Here is a 17,342-nt window from a genome sequence, read left to right as displayed (position 1 = left end):
TGACTGGCCTGTAATTGCCAGGTTTATCACTCTCCCCTTTTTTGAACAGGGGTGTAACATTTGCAATCCACCAGTCCGCTGACACTGTCTCCACATCTAAGGAGGATTGGAAGAATGTGGCCAGAGCCTCTGCAATTTCCACCCTTACTTCCCTCAGTAACCTAGGATGCATCCCATCTGGACCAGGTGACTTTTCTACTTTGAGTACTGCCAATCTTTTAAGTACCTCCTCTTTATCTATTTTTATCCTAACCAATATTGCTACTACCTCCTCCTTTACAGCTACAACGGCAACATCCTCTTCTCTGGTGAAGACAGGTGCAAAGTATTCATTTAGTACCTCAGCCATGCCCTGTGCCTCCAAAGCAGATCTCCTTTTTTGTGCCTAATCAAACCCACCCTTCCTTTGACTACCGTTTTACTATTTATGTGTTTGAAAAAGACTTTGGGGTTCCCTTTTATGTTAGCCGCTAATCTAATCTCATAATCTCTCTTTGCCCCTCTTATTCCCTTTTTAGATCTCTGTACTTTTTGTATTCAGCTTGGTTCTCTACTGTATTATGAACCTTACATTTGTCATAAGCCTCCTTTCTCTGTTTCATTTTAATCTCTGTATCTTTAGTCACCAGGGAGCTCTAGCTTTGGATGCCCTTCTTTTCCCCCTCATGGGAAATGTGTGTATACTATATCCAAACCAACTTCTCCTTGAAGGCCTCCCATTGTTCAATTACTGTCCTGCCTACCAATGTTTGGTTCCAATCCACCTGGGCAAGATCCCTTTTTAACTGACTGAAATTAGCCCTCGTCCAGTTAAGTATTTTCACATTTGATTGTTCCTTGTCCTTTTCCGTAATTATTCTAAACCTAATGATATTATGATCACTGTTCCCCAAATGCTCTCCCACTGAAACATGTTACACTTTCCCCACTTCATTCCCCAGAACTAGATCCAGCACTGCTTGGTTCCTTATTGAACTGGAAACACACCGTTCAAAAAAGTTCTATTGTACATATTTCAGGAATTCCTCCCCCTCTTTTCCCTTTACACTGTTACTGTCCCAGTCTATATTGGGATAATTGAAGTCCTCCATTATCACTACTCTATAGTTCTCGCATCTTTCTGTAATTTGCTTGCAAATTTGCTCCTCTATCTCCATCCCACTATTTGGTGGCCTATAGTATACATCCACTAGCATAACAGCTCCTCTATTTTTCCTTAATTCTAACCAAATAGATCCTGTCTTTGACCCCTCAACTGTAATACCCCTTTCCAGTGCTATAATAGTTTCCTTGATCAATACTGCCACTGCCACCCCCTCCCCCCACCACCATCCTTTCTTTCCATCCCTATCTTTCCTGAGTACCTTGTAGCCAGGAATATTAAGTACCCAATCCTCCCCTTCTTTAAGCCAGGTCTCTGTTATTGCCACTATATCATAGTCCCATTTGGTGACTTTACTCTGCAGCTCGTTAACCTTATTTACCTCGCTACGTGTATTTACACACATGCCCTCCAAACTCATCTTAGTTTGCCTCACATTTGCCGCCTGCCTGATCCCACCTATTTCTGCACAATTCTTTACTCTCGTTCTATTTGTCCCACCCAGTCCTCTGAGCACCTCATTTCTCCCCTCTAATGTCTCATCCTGGTGCCTATCCAGTTTATTACATTACTCTCGTTTGATATGGATTTGCACTAGAAAACCACAAGGAGCATAGGAACAAGGGTAGGCAATTCGACCCCTGGAGCCTGTTCCGTCAAACAATTAGACCATGGCTGATCTGTACCTCAACCCTATTTACCTGCCTTTAACCAATATCCCTTGATACCCTTACTTAACAAAAATCTATCAGTCTCAGACTTGAAAGCTTCAATTGACCCAACATCCACAATCTTTTGAGGCAGATAGTTCCAGATTTCCACAACCCTTTGTGTGAAGAAGTGCTTCCTGGTTTCAATCCTGAACGGCCGAGCTCTAATTTTAAGATTGTGCCCTTTTGTTCTGGATTCCCCCACCAGAGGAAATAAATTCTCTTTATCTACCCTGTCAAATTTTTTTTATCATTTTGAACACCTCAATTATATTACTCCTCAACTTTCTCTATTTAAGGGAAAACAAGCCAAGAAACCTGCCCTCATAATTTAACCTTTAACACCCTCCCCACTTCCCCCCCCGCCACCCCGTATCATTCTGCTGAATCTGTGTTAAACCCCCTTCAAGGCCAATATATCCTTCCTGAGCTGTGGTGCCCAGAACTGAATGTAATAATCCAGATGGGATTTGACCAAGGATATATATAAATTAAGTATAACTTCTTCCCCTTTGTATTCCAGTACCCTTGAGATAAAGGCCAACACTCCATTAGCCTTTTGATTGCTTTTTCTACCTGTCAACTAGCTTTTAGTGATTTGTGTACCTGGATATCTAAGTCTCTTTGCTTCTCCACAGTTTCCAGATTCTCACCATTTAGAAAATACTCCATTTTGTCTTTCTTGAATCCAATGTGGATGACCACTCACTTAATCTGTTTATATCCCTTTGTAACTTTTGCTCCCATCTGCGCTACCTACTGTGCCTCCCAACCTAGTGTTGTCTGAAAACTTGGATATACAACTCTCTATTCCTTCTTCCAAGACATTGATAAATATGATGGAATGCTGAGGCCCCAGTACAGATTCCTGGGAACACCATTTGTCATATCCCATCAATCAGAGAACATACCCTTTATCCTCTCTATCTCCTGCCTCTGTCTCCTATCTCCCAATCAATTTCCAACCCATGTCGCAAGGTTGCCTCCAATTCTGTGCGCTTTCATTTTGACTATCTAATGGACGTTAAAATGAGCTGACCTAGCAAGTTAGAGCAGCAGAGTATCAGCGAGTGGAGGCCCAACTCATTGCTGCAAATCCGGCATCATGTGAAATTTGGGAGCCTATGTAAACTTTAGTACTGCAAGTGTTGAACAGCACCAAAACAGATTAAACTGATATTACTCACACTGCAGCATCTTCATCTACATTTCTATTGCGTATTGGCTTGTGTCTTTCCTTGTGATCTCAAATTGCTAGTGGAGATTTCAACTCACCAGAAATGACCCACTCAGGATGAAGACAACCTCAGTAACAGGCACTTGCATAATCACTTTAGTACAAGAAAAACTTTACTACACTAGTGAACAACAGGAATAATTCCCACTATTTTGACTTTTACACCATGATTTAGAACGGTTAAAGACTGAATCCTCTATGCCAAGGAGCTACACTAAAACCTACCACCATTTCCACTGATTTTTTTCAAAACTCCTCTATAAGGAAGGGCCACAAATTAGGACAGAACCCAGATACACTTACAGGTCACTGGGGTCAGCTTTCAGATGTTTCCAGGGCAGGACCAGGCCCCTCATGCCCTCCTGTATGGTCACTCTAGATGTGCCCCTAGTGGTGCATGTACCCACTATTGCCATGTTAATAATTGGACCTCCCCCTGACCCTGTGAACTGTGGTGGGGTCTCAGGTGAGCCCATTTCAATATTTAAGATGGGATGCACCCCCGTGGATTTTCAGGGCCACCAGACGCACCTATGGTGATCCTATACTGAGACCGTTTGAGGGCCAGGAAAATGGAACCCCTCAACATAGGAAGTTCCCACCCCGGTCCCACCCCCTTACACCAATGGTCATGTTTGGGGTGGGCAAAGACTCTGCCCCCATAAGACTATTTGGGAACTCCCATGTTAGGCCAAGACCCAGCTTAATTTGTAGCCCTTCTGGTGGACTTCTGCTAAGGTTTTGGCAAGAGTATCCTTGAAAGCTCATGCACATTTGGCCTGATAGCCTTTTTAAAAATTCACCTTTAGAAAGCTGGACATTTTTTGCCTAGTCCTCATTTCATGAAATTCTAAGATGACCACACCAAAACTTGTAGATCAAAACCAGACAGGTGGTTTCCCTGGTGGACAGCAGATTCTATATCATAAGTGATATGATCTTTGATTTCTATATACAAAATACGAAATCAACAGAACATTCTTGCACGTTTCAATGAGGTTCTTTTGCTCTGAAATTAAACTGTGGGATACCAGTGTATGAACTTTCAATGTGTTCAATTGAAATTGCTCTCTCCACTTAACGCATATAAAATAAAAGGGTTAATGCCTCCAATAAATTAACAGAAAGAAAAATTTCAGTCAAATGTATAAATGTTTATATGGTAATATCTCACAGGGTAATTTCGGGACCTTAGAACAAAATCTTTGTGATTGAGAATTCAGTTGCCCTTAAGCACTCAATGCTTTCCTTGTTGCATGTTGTTAATTGCATACCACAGTATTGTTCAAAGGGAGTGTTGAACATATAAATATTTTAGAGATGTGAAACGTTAAATATCTCCCTTATATCCAGTTAATTTTTAACTTCAATTAAAAGGTTAGGCCATTTAATCTGGAATTCTCTGTTCTCTTTTGTTACTCACCTCTCTCAGATGCAGGAGCCAGATCAATAAAATTCTGGCACTTCTCACCTAAAACAAAAAAAGCTACAATTATTTCATTTACATTGACTTTAATAAGATCTAAGCATAGAATCATAGAAAGATAGAATGGTTACAGCACAGAAGGAGGCCATTCGGCCCATCGAGCCTGTGCCAGTTCTTTGTAAGTGCAATCCGGTTAGTTCCTTGCCCCGTAGCCCTGCAGATTTTTTTCCCTTTAAGTATTTATCCAATTCCTTTTTGAAAACCATGATTGAATCTGCTTCCACCACCCTTTCAGGCAGCGCATTCCACATCATAACTACTCGCTGTGTAAGAAAGCTTTTCCTCATGTCGCCTTTGATACTTCTGCCAATTACCGTAAGTCTGTGTCCTCTGGTTCTTGACCCTTCCACCAAGGGGAACAGTTTCTCTTTATTTACTTTAACTAAACCCTTCATGATTTTGAACACTTCTATCAAATCTCCTCTAAATCTTCCCTGCTCTAAGGAGAACAACACCAGCTTCTCCGCAGACCTATCCATGTAACTGAAGTCCCTCATCCCTGGAACCATTCTAGTAAATCTCTTCTGCACCCTCTTTAAGGGCTTCACATCCTTCCTAAAGTGTGGTGCCCAGAACTGGACACAATACTCCAGGTGTGGCCGAACCAGTGTTTTATAAAGGTTCATCATAACCTCCTTGCTTTTGTACTCTATGCCTCTATTTATAAAGCCCAGGATCCTGTACGCTTTTTTAACTGCATTCTCAACCTGTCCTGCTACCTTCAAAGATTTGTGCACGTATACCCCCAGATCTCTCTGTTCCTGCACCCCCTTTAGAATTGTACCATTTAGTTTATATTGGCTCTCCTCGTTCTTCTTGCTAAAATGTATTACTTCCCTGCGTTAAATTTCATCTGCCATCTGTCCGCCCATTCCACCAGTCTGTCTATGTCCTCTTGAAATCTATTACTATCCACTTCACTGTTTACTACACTTCCAAGTTTTGTGTCATCTGCAAATTTTGAAATTGTGCCCTGTACACTTAGGTCCGAGTCATTAATATATATCAAAAAAAGCAGTGGTCCTGTTACCAACCCCTGGGGAACACCACTGTATACCTTTCTCCAATCCGAAAAACAACCGTTCACCGCTACTCTCTGTTTCCTGTCACTTAGCCAATTTTGTATCCATGTTGCTACTCCCTTTTTATTGCACGGGCTTCAATTTTGTTAACCAGCCTATTACGTGGTACTTTATCAAACGCCTTTTGAAAGTCCATATACACAACGTCAATCGCATTGCCCTTATCATCCCTCTCTATTACCTCATCAAAAAACTCAATCAAGTTAGTTAAACGTGATTTGCCTTTAACAACCCCATGCTGACTTTCCTTACTTGTCCAAGTGACTATTAATTTTGTCCCAGATTATCGTTTCTATAAGCTTCCCCACCACCAAGGTTAAATTGACTGGCCTGTAGTTTCCGGGTTTATCCTTACACCCTTTTTTTGAACAAGGGTGTAACATTTGAAATTCTCCAGTCATCTAGTACCACCTCTTTATCTAAGGAGGATTGGAAGATTATGGCCAGTACCTCCCCAATTTCCACCCTTACTTCCCTCAGCAACCTAGGGTGCATCCCATCTGGACCAGGTGACTTATCTACTTTAAGGACAGCCAACCTTTCTAGCACCCCCTCTTTATCAATTTTTAGCCAATCCAGTAGCTCAACTACCTCCTCTTTTACTGTGACTTTGGCCGTATCTTCTTCTTTGGTAAAGTACTCATTTAGTACCTCAGCCATGCCCTCTGCCTCCATGCGTAGATCTCCTTTTTGGTCCCTTATTGGCCCCACCCCACCTCTTACTACCCGTTCACTATTTATATGCCTATAGAAGACTTTTGGATTCCCTTTTACGTTAGCCACCAGTCTATTCTCACACTCTCTTTGCCCCTCATATTTCCTTTTCCACTTCTCTGTACTTTCTATATTCAGCCTGGTTCTCACTTGTATTAGCAACTTGACATCTGCCCCCTTTTTCTGCTTCATCTTACTCTCTATCTCTTTTGTCATCCAGGTAGCTCTGGCTTTGGTTGCCTTACCTTTCTTCCTCGCAGGAATGTACCTAGACTGCACCTAAACCATTTCCTCTTTAAAGGCCGCCCATTGTTCGATTACCGTTTTGCCTGCTAATCTTTGATTTCAATTTACCCGGGCCAGATCCGTTCTCAACCCACTGAAATTGGCCCTCCTCCAATTAAGTCTTTTTACTGTAGATTGCTCCTTGTCCTTTTCCATAACTAATCTAAACCTGATGACACTATGATCACTGTTCCCTAAACATATGCTCCACTTGACCCACCTCATTCCCCAGAACCAGATCCAGCAATGTCTCCTTCCTCGTTGGGCTGGAAACATACTGATCAAGAAAGTTCTCCTGAACACACTTCAGAAATTCCTCCCCCTCTTCGACCTTTACACTATTACTATCCCAGTCTATAGTTGAAGTCCCCCATTATCACTACTCTATAGTTCTTCCACCTCTCTGTAATTTCCCTGCAAATTTGCTCCTCTATATCCTTCCCACTAGTTGGTGGTCTGTAGAATACACCGAGTAGTGTAATGGCACCTCTATTGTTTCTTAACTCTAACCAAATAGATTCTGTCCTTGATCCCTCCAGGACATCCTCTCTCTCCAGCACTGCAATATTCTCCTTAATCAATACAGTAGTGTAATCATAGGATCATAGAATCATAGAAATTTATGGCAACGAACGTGGCCATGCGGCCCATCGTGTCTGTGCCGGCTGAAAAAGAGCTATTCAGCCTAACCCCACTTTCCAGCACTTAGTCCGTAACCTAGTAGGTTACAGCACTTCAAGTGCATATCCAAGTACTTTTTAAATGTGATGAGGGTTTCCGCCTCTACCACCCTTTCAGGCAGTGAGTTCCAGACCCCCACCATCCTTCTACCAATTACTTTAATTCTATGCACCCTGGTTATTGACCTCTCTGCTAAGGGAAATAGGTCCTTCCTATCCATTCTACCTAGGCCCCTCATAATTTTATACACCTCAATTAAATCTCCCCTCAGCCTCCTTTGTTCCACAGAAAATAACCCCAGCCTATCCAATCTTTCCTCATAGCTAAAATTCTCCATCTTTTCTGTAATGTGGTGACCAGAACTGTATGCAGTACTCCAGCTGTGGCCTAACTAGTGTTATATACAGGTCTAGCATAACCTCCCTTCTCTTATATTCTATGCCTCGGCTAATAAAGGAAAGTATCCCATATGCCTTCTTTACCACTTTCTCTACCTGTCCTGCTACCTTCAGGAATCTGTGGACATACACTCGAAGGTCCCTCTCTTCCTCGACACCTCTCAGTATCCTTCCATTTATTGTGTATTTCCTTGCCCTGTTTCCCCTCCCCAAATGCACTACCTCACACTTTTCTGACCTCCTGACCAGCCCATTGATATGTTCCTGCAGTGTGGAGCTTTGCTCCTCACTATCATCCACACGGCCAATTTTTGTATCATGTACACACTTCTTAATCATGCCCCCTACATTTAAGTCTAAATCATACCACAAAAAACAAGGGACCGAGTACTGAACCCTGCGGCACCCCACTGGAAACAGCCTCCCAATCACCTTTATTGGCAGAGGCACCTTTATTGTTTCTTAACTCTAACCAAATAGATTCTGTCCTTGACCCCTTTCCTTCCCTATCTATCCTGAACACCTTGGGGGAAAAAAAATAGGATAGGCCCTATTACTGGGCAGGGGTAGCATGATCCGCTGTTACCTCGTGTCCAATGGCCCCTGCGCAGGTAGGACTAGACTTTCATGAGGCCTGAGGATTTACCTTCAAGCAGTGTTCCGAATCAGCGTTGACACGAGGATTCAATGTAATTTGCACTTTCCACCAGCATTTGGAGCCCCAATCTCTTAAAGGCAGGCTGTCTCTTAAAAATCTCTTAAAGGTAGCTGGTACATGTTATTTGCTGAGAATAACAGTCTACTGTCTGCACGGAGTCTGAACGGAGATCAGACATCGCACATGAAAAACACAGATGCAGCTCCCGTCCCTATGTTTACAAACTGTTGAGTTATTTTAAAACATTGAGTAAAGGTTGTGCACTACTAAATCCCACATCCTCCAATCTGCACAGCAGACCCAATCAATCTGCTGATCTGAGTTTGTACCGGGGCCTCGAGAGAGTGTGCACCAAGGTTCTCTGCTGATGCACTAGAGGCCTTGGTGCAAGAGGCAGACAGAAGGAGGGATATCCTATATCCACGGGGGGAGGGGGCGAAGCGGCCCTCCAGACATATGCTCAAGAGGCAGTGGGAGGCAGTATGGGACAGAGTCAATGTCAGCCACACAGCACAACGAACATGGATGCAGTGCAGGATGAAGTTCAATGCTTTGACATGAGTGGGCAAGGTGAGTGAGGTCAACTGTCAAGTGGTGTCTCCTACCAACTACACCACTAGCTCCATCCACTGCACCACACACTTCACACCCCATCACCCACATACCAATGAACTCTTTCCATCAATACTCAACTCTTCCAATCAGATGCTTCCTCTCACCCTTACACATTACCACTGTTTCAATTCGCCCACCCACGACTCACAGGCCACACACACTGGCAGCTATTCAACCATGACAGGCACATCACCCAGACGCACGTCACGCTTTCTTGCAGGAGAAGGTGGCGCATATCAGGAGGCAGCAAGTGGCAGTGGCATTTAGCCCCTCGAGTCTGTTCCGCCATTCAATGAGATCATAGTGGACCTGTGACCTAACTCCATATACCCACCTTAGCCCCATATCCCTTAATACCCTTGGTTCACAGAAATCCATCAATCTCAGATTTAAAATTCACAATTGAGTTAGCATCAACTGCCATTTGCAGAAGAGCGTTCCAAACTTCTCCTACCCTTTGATTGTAGAAGCATTTCCTAACTTCACTCCTGAACGTCCTGGCTCTAAATGTTAGGCTATGTCCCCGTGTCCTAGTATTCAAGTATAGGAGACCTCAAAAATCAAGTACAAATATCTCGGCAGCCACAAGCTATAATCTAGCCACTAACCTGTAAATCCTGTATGGTCCCTTTAAATAGCACTGGTGGGGGTCCTCCCAGCACTCTAAGACTCGTTCACATGGTCGGGGGTTAAGGCTGTGTGATGAGTTGAGCGTTAAGTGCCAAAAAAAGTGCCCATCTCTTTAAATCAGCGCTGCACACTGACTGTATCCATTTTCTCCTTACTTTACATGCTTCTGGCGTTCGGTATTTGTGCCTGTGCTAACTCCTATACCAATTGGGTGCCACACGACCCGATTCAGTGCCCCTTGTATCCAGGGATATTTAGTACCCAATCCTGCCCTTTTTGAGCCAGGTCTCTGTTATCGCCACAACATCAGATTCCCACGTGCCTATTTGCGCCTGCAGCTCACCAACCTTATTTACCACGCTTCATACGTTTACATACACGCAATCTAAACCTATCTTAGACCTTCTCGATAAAAAATAGGACATAAGAAGTAGGAGCAGGAGTAGGCCATATGGCCTCTCGAGCCGGCTTCGCCATTCAATAAAATCATGGCTGATATTTGACCTCAACTCTACTTTCCCACCCAATTTGTACTCTCTCTTAGTCTGATCCCACCGTTACTATTTCTTACTCTAGTGCTATCTGTCTCTCCCAAACCTTTATGTATCTTATAACATTACATTTGGTTCCCTCATCCAAATCATTGATATATATTGTGAATAACTGGGGCCCAAGCACTGATCCCTGCGGTACCCCACTAGTCACTGCCTGCCACCCCGAAAAAGACCCATTTATTCCTACTCCCTGTTTCCTGTCTGTTAACCAATTTTCAATCCATGCCAGTATATTACCCCCAATCCTATGTGCTTTAATTTTGCACACTAACCTCTTATGTGGGTTTTTATCAAAGGCCTTCTGAAAATCCAAATAAACCACATCCACTGGTTCTCCCTTATCTATTCTACCAGTTATATCCTCAAAAAACTCCAGTAGGTTTGTCAAACATGATTTCCCTTTCAGAAATCCATGTTGACTTTGTCTAATCCTGTTGATATTTTCTAAGTGTCCTTGTAGATGGTTGAAAGGCTTTGGGGAGTCAGGAGGTGACTCACTCACCGCAGAATACCCAGCCTCTGACCTGCTCTTGTAGCCACAGTATTTATGTGGCTGGTCCAGTTAAGTTTCTCGTTACTGGTGACCCCCAGGATGTTGATGGTGGGAGATTCGGTGATGGTAATGCCATTGAATGTCAAGGGGAGGTGGTTAGACTCTCTCTTGTTGGAGATGGTCATTGCCTGGCACTTGTCTGGTGCGAATGTTACTTGCCACTTATCAGCCCAAGCCTGGATGTTGTCCAGGTCTTGCTGCATGCGGGCACGGACTGCTTCATTATCTGAGGGGTTGCGAATGGAACTGAACATTGTGCATTCATCAGCAAACATCCCCATTTGTGACCTTATGATGGAGGAAAGGTCATTGATGAAGCAGCTGAAGATTGATGGGCCAAGGACACTGCCCTGAGACTGCCCTGACACTGCTCTGCAGTGACTCAAGCTGCCCCACACACCCAGAAACCCTCAGCTTGAGCTCGAGCAACTGGAGGCATTTCCTGCACAGATGGCCCTCCAAGACACATGAAGCGTCATGAAGTTCCCTAATGGTGACAGAATTGAAGGCAATGGGTCTCAGCTGCTCGTCCTTTATATTTAGAATTGAGCATTGACCTCACCATCTTAAACATCTAATGTGGCCAACTTTCTTGACCTTTGGCCGTGGAATTCCCAGTCTCCAGGAAATACATAGAAATAGAAATATATATAAATATAAATATACACAGAAAATATAAATATACACAGAAAAAGCTACTCAGCGCAACCAGTCTGCGTCTGTATTCACCTTCCAAGCAACCAAATAGTTCTAAGGTCAGGAGAAGGAAACCGTTATTCTGGGATTTTTGTCTCTTATACATAACCCTGGTATTTCTGGAGCATCCTCGGAGAGGCAGAACTTGTATTGCACCTCTTACCGTGCATATGACGTTGTGGGGTGGGGGGGGGGGGTGCATTCCTGGCTTTCCTGCTTCAATTTCCTGTTCTTGCGGCCATGTGATGCTTTTTGGCAACCAAAGGTATTAAGGGATATGGGCCAAAGGCAGGTATATGGAGTTAGATCACAGATCAGCCATGATCTTATCAAATGGCGGAGCAGGCACAAGGGGCTGAATGGCCTACTCCTGTTTCTATGTTCCTATGTTCCTATGTTCCTAGATACAAGGGCGCCCTATAAAGGTGGCATCGGGCATGGTTGGTCTGAGGGGGCCTGGTAGTTGGCCATGGGGACCCCAAAATGTAAGTGTAACATTTTTCTAAGCAGCGCACCAATTCCTTAGACCTAGGTGCCTTCTGGTTACTGATCTGCAGCTGAGACTGGTGGCCAGCTAATACAGATGCAAGACTCTGAGGCATGCAACTGATCTTAAATTCCCCCCTCCCAGTTTTCTGCGCTGGACCCTACCAGGGACATGAAATGGCCTAGAACATCAAGTGCAATCACCTGAGCCTGGACAGATGAGTGCACTTTGGGTGTGCTGTTCCTGTCAAGCACGGCCTTTTGGCTAAGATCAAGTGGTCAAGTGGGGGAAGGCAACCATTTGGAGCCTTCCTGCCATTGTATGCCGGGGGGATGCAGTCAGGGAGACATCCCCTCGGGCAGAGTGTAGAGCTTTGGCTTGTAGAGCTTTGGCTTGATGTAATGTCACTGCAAGGAATCTGGAATGAATCTGTAAGGCAATAAGGCACCCCAGAGTGTCAGAAAAAAAAAAAAAAAAAAACTGGGGTAAAGGGATGCCTGGAGCACAATAATGCATGGGCTTACAGTGCTCGTACCCAGTGGCCCCAGGCAGATTTAGGGCCCCTACCGGGGTAGTGAGCCATGTCCAATACACAGCCCACTTGTTACAACCTGAGGAGATCAGCCTCCCCGCCCCAAACCCCAGTGAAACAAGAAGTCGCCCGTCAATGCCTGCAAGTCCCAGTGCTGGAGAGCAGCAGCCCAGCCTTGTCTGTTAGGGTAGGCATTGAATGGATTGGGGGGTGGGTTTAGTGGTGGCTGCGGAGGTGCCACAAACATTCTTGGTGCTCATGGCTCTGAGGTTGGGCCAGGATAATAAGCCCTATAAGTTTTAAAAAGGCAAAATTACAGCTACCTAACTATTAAACATATTGGGGTGAAATTCCTGATGCACCTGTCTGCCTTGATCCTGTTCTAAATGCCATGTATGGGATCATTTGAATATTAGGAGAAGACACTTATGCTATTAACAGCATCACTGGGGCACCCACCCTACAGATCCAGTGGAAATGCACAGTGGCGCCCTCCCTCCTCCACCACCACCCCCCCCCCATCCCCCAGGAGTGGCAACAGGCCCATCTATCCACATCTACTAATTTTAAGTGATTGCTGCTCCATCAATGCGCTGCTGATATAATAACGGCAATCACTTTCTCTTTAATTGGTTGTCATCTGCATTGGTCATTGTGGAGCCCACTTATGGCCAGGTACAGCCAGTACTTACTACCAGCTGTGCTATTGTTGGAAATTGCAAGATTTCTGGGGGAACCCAGCATCTCACCTGCAACAATCACGTCACAATGGAGGAGGCGGCTGAAGAAACAACTGCCCCCACCTCCATTGGAATTTCTCATGACTGTCCAAAGGGGTGGAAACCCGGCCGAAACGGACTCTGCCTCAAATTCCTGCCCATCTGCTCCCACTGTGCTGCAATTAGGCCCGCCAAGCCCCAGAAATGTTAGGCCTATTTAATTTGGAAAGCTCAAGCAAATGCACAAATGCGGTTTTAAATCTCTAACATTTTTAGAAAGTAATTGTTTTCGGCAGCCAGGTGTCTGACTCATGCAGAATCCCATCACAATGCTTAACAGTCTCCAAACCAGGAGAAATCCCCATAGGTACAGTTTGTAGCTTGCCCAAATGGAACGAATGCTCCATTCTCCTGCAGGCACATCCCACCTAAATTTAGAGAGCTTAGGTGCAGGTTAGTAAGTTCCAAGGATACAGACCGTCAACTGTGCGCTGGAGTTTAACCAACTAAAACCACACAGCTGAGCAGCAAACTTCCTGCTGGCTGTCAGCTCGGAGTGCCCTACACATTTGGATGTTGGCTTGCGGGATTATCTGGAGCTGAGTAGAAAGAATCCTAGCTCCCCGTCCCACCCCTCCAGGAGCCAAGGTCTATCATTAACCGTATCACAGAGTACTATGATCCTCCCTGACTCAGGAATCACAACATCAAGGCTGGCATAGAGGTCTGAATCGGTTCCAATCTTTTATCACCAGGTGCGTCATTTAGGAAATCTTAACAAGTGATTGATATGACTTAACATAATTTCTAAAGTACTAAAACCGATTGAAAGAGATGCTTGGTAATTAAACACTATATGATCATTTCTTTCTGCACATGGTTTCGGTTAACTTATCTTTTTGACCAGATGTTTTCTTTCCAGGGAACAAGTGAAATCACGTTATAAAGCGGCTAGTTCAAAATCGATGCTGATATCATCCCTTCCCAGTTTAAGCTATATGTGAAATATGTGTTGGTAGTTGTTAAGCTGCTAATATAAGTGCTCTTGCTTTAAAAAGCAAGAAAATATAAAGAAGTATTCTTTGCCATTTTTGCATAGTAGAAAAACACTAAGAAGTCAATTTCTCTTCAGAAAAGATTTGGGAAGTAAATGTGTTTTAAATCAAAGAGGGTTGACAGAGGTTTAAAGTTCTGTTTACAGCCATGTACTGCAGCCATTGAGAAAGGGCGTTTATTTGTTGATGTGCCAGTTATTCAACAGGTCTATTAAACCTAGACGGGCCTGTTTGTGCAATGTGGCAGCTCACGGTCTACTTCAAATGGAGACAATAAAAATCAATTCGCTCATCCGAGACTCACTGGGGGTAATTTTGACCTTGGGCGATAGTGTAAAACGGGCGATCCCGATTCAGCCACCCGCTATACATTTCTCCTGATTTTAATTTCCATTGACTTGAGGTGATATCATCCGTTTTACACGATCACCCAATGTCAAAATTACCCCCATTAAGTCAGGATGGTCCTCGTTCATTTTGAGAATAGTAGGAGATGGTGTCTTGAGACCCATGCCATGAGGTGGGAGGAGAGTAGCTGGTTTTATTAACAGGCCTATTGGCAAATCACTGAATGGGGAAGACATCTTCCCACTTGCTGGGAATACAGGGAGAAGAAGAACAAAAGGCACTTGGGCAGTCAGTCTACCAGACAGGACTGGGAAGAGAGCCAACCAGCAAAGGGAGTCTTGACATCGCAAGCCCAGAGCCAGTTAGGACAAAAAGAATGAACAGGAAAAGTTAGGTGAACTCACTAATAGAGAGGGTGGTGTATTTTTATCATTTTTCTTGTTCTTAAGGAGGGATATGAAGTTAGTTAAATTAAAGTGAGGTTTTTGGTGAAATGGGCAGACACATGGCAGATGGAATTTAGAATCATAGAAAGGTTACAGCCATTTGGCCCATCGAGTCCGCACCGGCTCTATGCAAGAGCAATCCAGCTAGTCCCACTCACCCGCCAGACCCACTCCCCCACCAATATTTAATGCAGAGAAGTGTGAAATAAAACATTTTTGAAGGAAGACTGAGGAGGGGCAATATAAATTAAATGGCACAATTCTAAAGGGGGTGCAAAAACAGAGAGTCCTGGGGGTTTACGTACACAAATCACAAATCACAGTAAGTGAAGATGTAGTTGAGATACCAGATGGGCTAAAAATTAATAAAGAGGAGGGACTAGAAAGGCCGGCTGTACTTAAAGTAGATAAGTCACCTGGTCCGGATGGGATGTATCCTAGGATGCTGAGGAAAGCAAGGGTGGAAATTGTGGAGGTACTGGCCATAATCTTCCAAACATCCTTGGATACATGGGTGGTGCCAGAGGACTGGAGAATTGCAAATGTTACACCCTTGTTCAAAAAAGTGTGTGAGGATAAACCCAGCAACTACAGGCCAGTCAGTTTAACTTTGGTAGTGGGGAAACTTTTAGAAATGATAATCGGGACAAAATTAACAGTCACTTGGACAAGTATGGATTAATAAAGGAAAGCCAGCACGGATTTGTTAAAGGCAAATCATGTTTAACCAACTTGATTGAGTTTTTTGATGAGGTAACAGAGAGGGTCGATGAGGGCAATGCAGTTGATGTGGTGTACATGGAATTCTAAAAGGTGTTTGATAAAGTGCCACATAATAGGCTTGTCATCAAAGTGGAAGCCCATGGAATAAAGGGGGCAGTGGCAGCATGGATACAAAATTAGCTAAGTAATAGGAAACAGAAAGTAGTGGTGAACGGTTGTTTTTCAGACTGGAGGGAGGTGTACAGTGGTGTTCCCCAGGAGTTGGTACTTGGACCATTACTTTTTTTGCTATATATTAATGACTTGGACTTGGGTGTATCTACAGCCCTCTGGGGTAGAGAATTCCAAAGATTCACAACCCTCTCTGTGAAGAAATTCCTCCAGATCTCAGTCTTGAATGGCTGACCCCGTATCCTGCGATTATGCCCCCTAGTTCTAGTCTCTCCAACCAGGGGAAACAATATCTCAGCATCTACCCTCAGCATCTAGTGAACCTTCATTGCACCGCCTCTAAGGTAAGTATATCCTTCCTTAGATCGCCAGATGACACAAAATTTGGAAGAGTAGTGAACAGTGAGGAGGACACTAAGAGTTTGCAAAGGGATAAAGACAGGTTAAGTGAATGGGCAAGAAGGTGGCAGATGGAGTATAATGTGGGGAAATGTGAGGTTATTCACTTTGGTAGGAAGAATAGAAAGACAGAATATTTTTTAAATGGTGAGGAACTATTAAATTTTGATGTTCAGAGAGACTTGGGTGTCCTTGTACAAGGAACACAAAAAGTTAACATGCAGGTACAGCAAGCAATTAGGAAGGCAAATGGCATGTTGTCCTTTATTGCAAGGCGGTTGGAGTACAAGAGTAAGGAAGTCTTAATACAGTTTTACGTGGCATTGGTGAGACCTCACCTGGAGTACTGCGTACAGTTTTGGTCTCCTTATCTAAGGAAGGATATATTTGCCTTAAAGGCGGTGCAATGAAGATTCACTAGATTAATTTCTGGGATGAGAGAGTTTTCCTATGAAGAGAGGTTGAGTAGAATGGGCCTATACTCTCTGGAATTTAAAAGAATGAGAGGTGATCTCATTGAAACATATAAGATTATGAGGGGGTTTGACAGGGTAGATGCTGAGAGTCTGGAACTAGGGGGTATAATCGCAGGATACGGGGTCAGCCATTCAACACTGAGATGAGGAGGAATTTCCTCACACGGAGGGTTGTGAATCTATGGAATTCACTTCCCCAGAGGGCTGTGGATGCTGAGTCATTGAGTATATTCAAGACTGAGATCGATTGATTCTTGGACTGTAAGGGAATCAAGGGGTATGGGGACCGGGCAGGAAAGTGGAGTTGAGGTCAAAGATCAGCCATGATCTTATTGAATGGTGGTGCTGGCTTAAGGTAGAAAGAATTATTAGGCATTTTCCTTGATTATTGGTTTAATTTATTTAATTTGATTCTGGCAGGGCCACGGAAACTATTAGCCTTGTTCATTAATACTGAGTAGAAAATACAAACTGTTTAATTTCATTAACAGATAAAACAAGCAAACAAGATTTCCTGCTATTTTTAAATCTGCTGAACTATTAAAACAGACAGTAAAGTCTAGGTCATTGTGTTTTTAACAAGTC

The 17,342-nt window shown here is 43.8% G+C and overlaps 1 protein-coding gene across 4 annotated transcripts in view; it reads right to left on the bottom strand.

Moving 5' to 3' along the window:
• gsg1l (gsg1-like) overlaps positions 1-17,342 on the bottom strand; it is a 256,010-nt gene that overhangs the window by 128,259 nt on the left and 110,409 nt on the right. For 3 of the 4 annotated variants that reach the window (XM_068003117.1, XM_068003113.1, XM_068003116.1), the window contains exon 2: positions 4,473-4,520. The exons of the other annotated variant lie outside the window; for it this stretch is intronic. In XM_068003117.1, coding sequence (XP_067859218.1) covers positions 4,473-4,520 — 48 coding nt within the window. The remainder of the gene's footprint in view (positions 1-4,472; positions 4,521-17,342) is intronic. 4 annotated transcript variants of the gene reach the window in all.

Source organism: Heptranchias perlo, chromosome 22, assembly GCF_035084215.1.
Source record: "Heptranchias perlo isolate sHepPer1 chromosome 22, sHepPer1.hap1, whole genome shotgun sequence".
In the NCBI taxonomy this organism is placed as follows: Eukaryota; Metazoa; Chordata; class Chondrichthyes; order Hexanchiformes; family Hexanchidae; genus Heptranchias; species Heptranchias perlo.
This window is presented reverse-complemented; position numbering and strand designations above follow the sequence as displayed.